This window comes from Onychostruthus taczanowskii, unplaced genomic scaffold (assembly GCF_017590055.1).
Source record: "Onychostruthus taczanowskii isolate IOZ18803 unplaced genomic scaffold, ASM1759005v1 scaffold2395, whole genome shotgun sequence".
Taxonomy (NCBI): Eukaryota; Metazoa; Chordata; class Aves; order Passeriformes; family Passeridae; genus Onychostruthus; species Onychostruthus taczanowskii.
The window spans coordinates 3345-5272 of record NW_024499679.1 but is presented as its reverse complement, the minus strand read 5'-3'; the positions used below and the strand labels follow the sequence as shown (position 1 = coordinate 5272).

Genomic DNA, 1928 nt, shown 5'->3' with positions numbered 1-1928 from the left:
AACATTGTACTGGATGCAGAAGATGGACTCTCTGAAATGAAATTCACACAGTTGTTGTATGGATATGGTGTGATTAATTTAAACTTCATCAGTAAAGTTCCATGAAAATCAAATAAATATGACAAATATCTACCTCCTCTCCACCATTTTCCTATACTCCACTCTCATCAGGAAGCCCCTGCACCTGGCTTGTGTGCGAGTGATGATTTCTGCCAACTTGTCATCTCTCATCTCCTCCAGGAGTCCCAGCAACCCAGCTTTGAAGAACACCTCGAGAAAGGAAATGTTGCACCATGTCATTGTGATGGAGGACAGAACAGAGCACAGAGTCATTCAGATTGCTGAAAGTCTTTAATGGCCATCAGTATCACCTTGGGCCCCCTCCCAGATCCTCTCTCCAAGGGCTTAGGACTTCCTATAATCTCACCTAAGCATTCAGTCCTTGTCTGAGCTATGTGTCATGAGTACTGGTTTCCAGTTTAGCCACAGCCTCAGCCACTCCTCTGCCTGGTCCTGGACACTGGTGAGCTCTACCATGACTTATTAATTCCTGGCTTGGTGTTAGACCAATCTCACTGCTATGTATATGTCCACTAATTAATGACTTGGGCCTTGCCTTTTTAGCCTGCCTATATCTGACCCTGAGAAATGTTGAAAAACAAGGTTTTATGGCTTCAACTTAGACCATTCTTATTGTAACAAACTTGTTTGATAGCATGGACTGAGTTGAGTTGACTGGAGTTGAGTCTGACTATAATTCCTGGGTCACCCTCACTTGCCTTGATTGAGTACTGTGAGACTGGGAACTTGCTGATAGCGGCCCGTAGTCTGGCAGCTCTGTTATGCTCTTGTGCTGTGCCTGATTCCCTGACAGAGCCCACTCTCACTGCACTGGGCAAACTTTTAACACAGGTCTTGTTTTTACCTTGGTGTGACCAAATTTGTACTGGGTGTGGTCTACATCAATGGACCCAAGGAGCTTCTCTGAAGCCTTCTTGTTGTCCATGAACTGTCCCTCTGGGATAGCACTGGCATTAAGTACTCTATATCTGCACAAGGAAACAAAACATTAAGAAATCATTTGTTGAAACCACCACCAGAACTTTTCAGACTGTACCACTGAACCCATCTCATGCCTAGAGACAGGTCACCCTCTCAGGAGAGGATATGGGGAATGTTTTTAATAGTAATTCCAAGTGCAAAACAATCCTGATCTCAGCACTGCCGCATCATCATAAACTGATGGTGAAACATCTATATTAATGGTCAGTACTGCTTTAAAATAAAAAGTTCAAAGTATATTATAATAATCAGGCTGTTCAGCTTGGTCTGAATTAGCAGGAAGGTTCAGAACACTTACCTCTGTTTGAAGTCAGCATAGAGGACTCTGCTGGGGAACCCTTTCCTGCAGATCCTGATCCCTTCCAGCACGCCGTTACAGCGCAGCTGGTGCAGCACCAGCTCGTGCTCCATGGCACCTGACAAATACCACCATTAGTGACTACCCTGCTCTTTGACACTCGGGAGAAGAGCTTCTGCTGCTGAAGCTTTCCTCCCCTTGGCTTGCCTTACCAGGTGTTTTAGTTTCATTTGGGATGATGCACCGTACAAAATGGGGGTGAGTGCTTCTCAAGTTAGCCATCAGCTTGTTTAAATTCTCCTGTGAGATTTCAAGGAAAAGTTCAGGTTTAATCTAGTAAGAATCTCATGCCTATGTATGATGCGCATTAAAAAAACTGAGTATTTCTGTGTCTTGAACTGTAGGAAATACATGATTATGTTGGTGTAAAAATCATATAAATATGAATCAGAGACTTAGTGAATTACAGGTCTGTCTTCTGACTGAAATTTCACTGAACACATATGTTATTTCAGTAGATATATAAATGAGGAAATGCTCTTACCCTGAAGAGAGCTGAGACAGTCTG

General features: G+C 43.3%; 1 protein-coding gene across 1 annotated transcript in view; it reads right to left on the bottom strand.

Moving 5' to 3' along the window:
* Positions 1-3: 3 nt before the first annotated feature.
* The window catches only part of LOC121336470 (myosin heavy chain, skeletal muscle, adult-like), a gene marked incomplete at both ends in the record, with an annotated part of 5266 nt that continues 3341 nt past the window's right edge, over positions 4-1928 (bottom strand). The window contains 6 exons of the mRNA XM_041405614.1: positions 4-31; positions 134-270; positions 926-1049; positions 1361-1478; positions 1573-1660; positions 1905-1925. Of these exons, the coding sequence (XP_041261548.1) occupies positions 4-31; positions 134-270; positions 926-1049; positions 1361-1478; positions 1573-1660; positions 1905-1925 (516 nt within the window). The remainder of the gene's footprint in view (positions 32-133; positions 271-925; positions 1050-1360; positions 1479-1572; positions 1661-1904; positions 1926-1928) is intronic.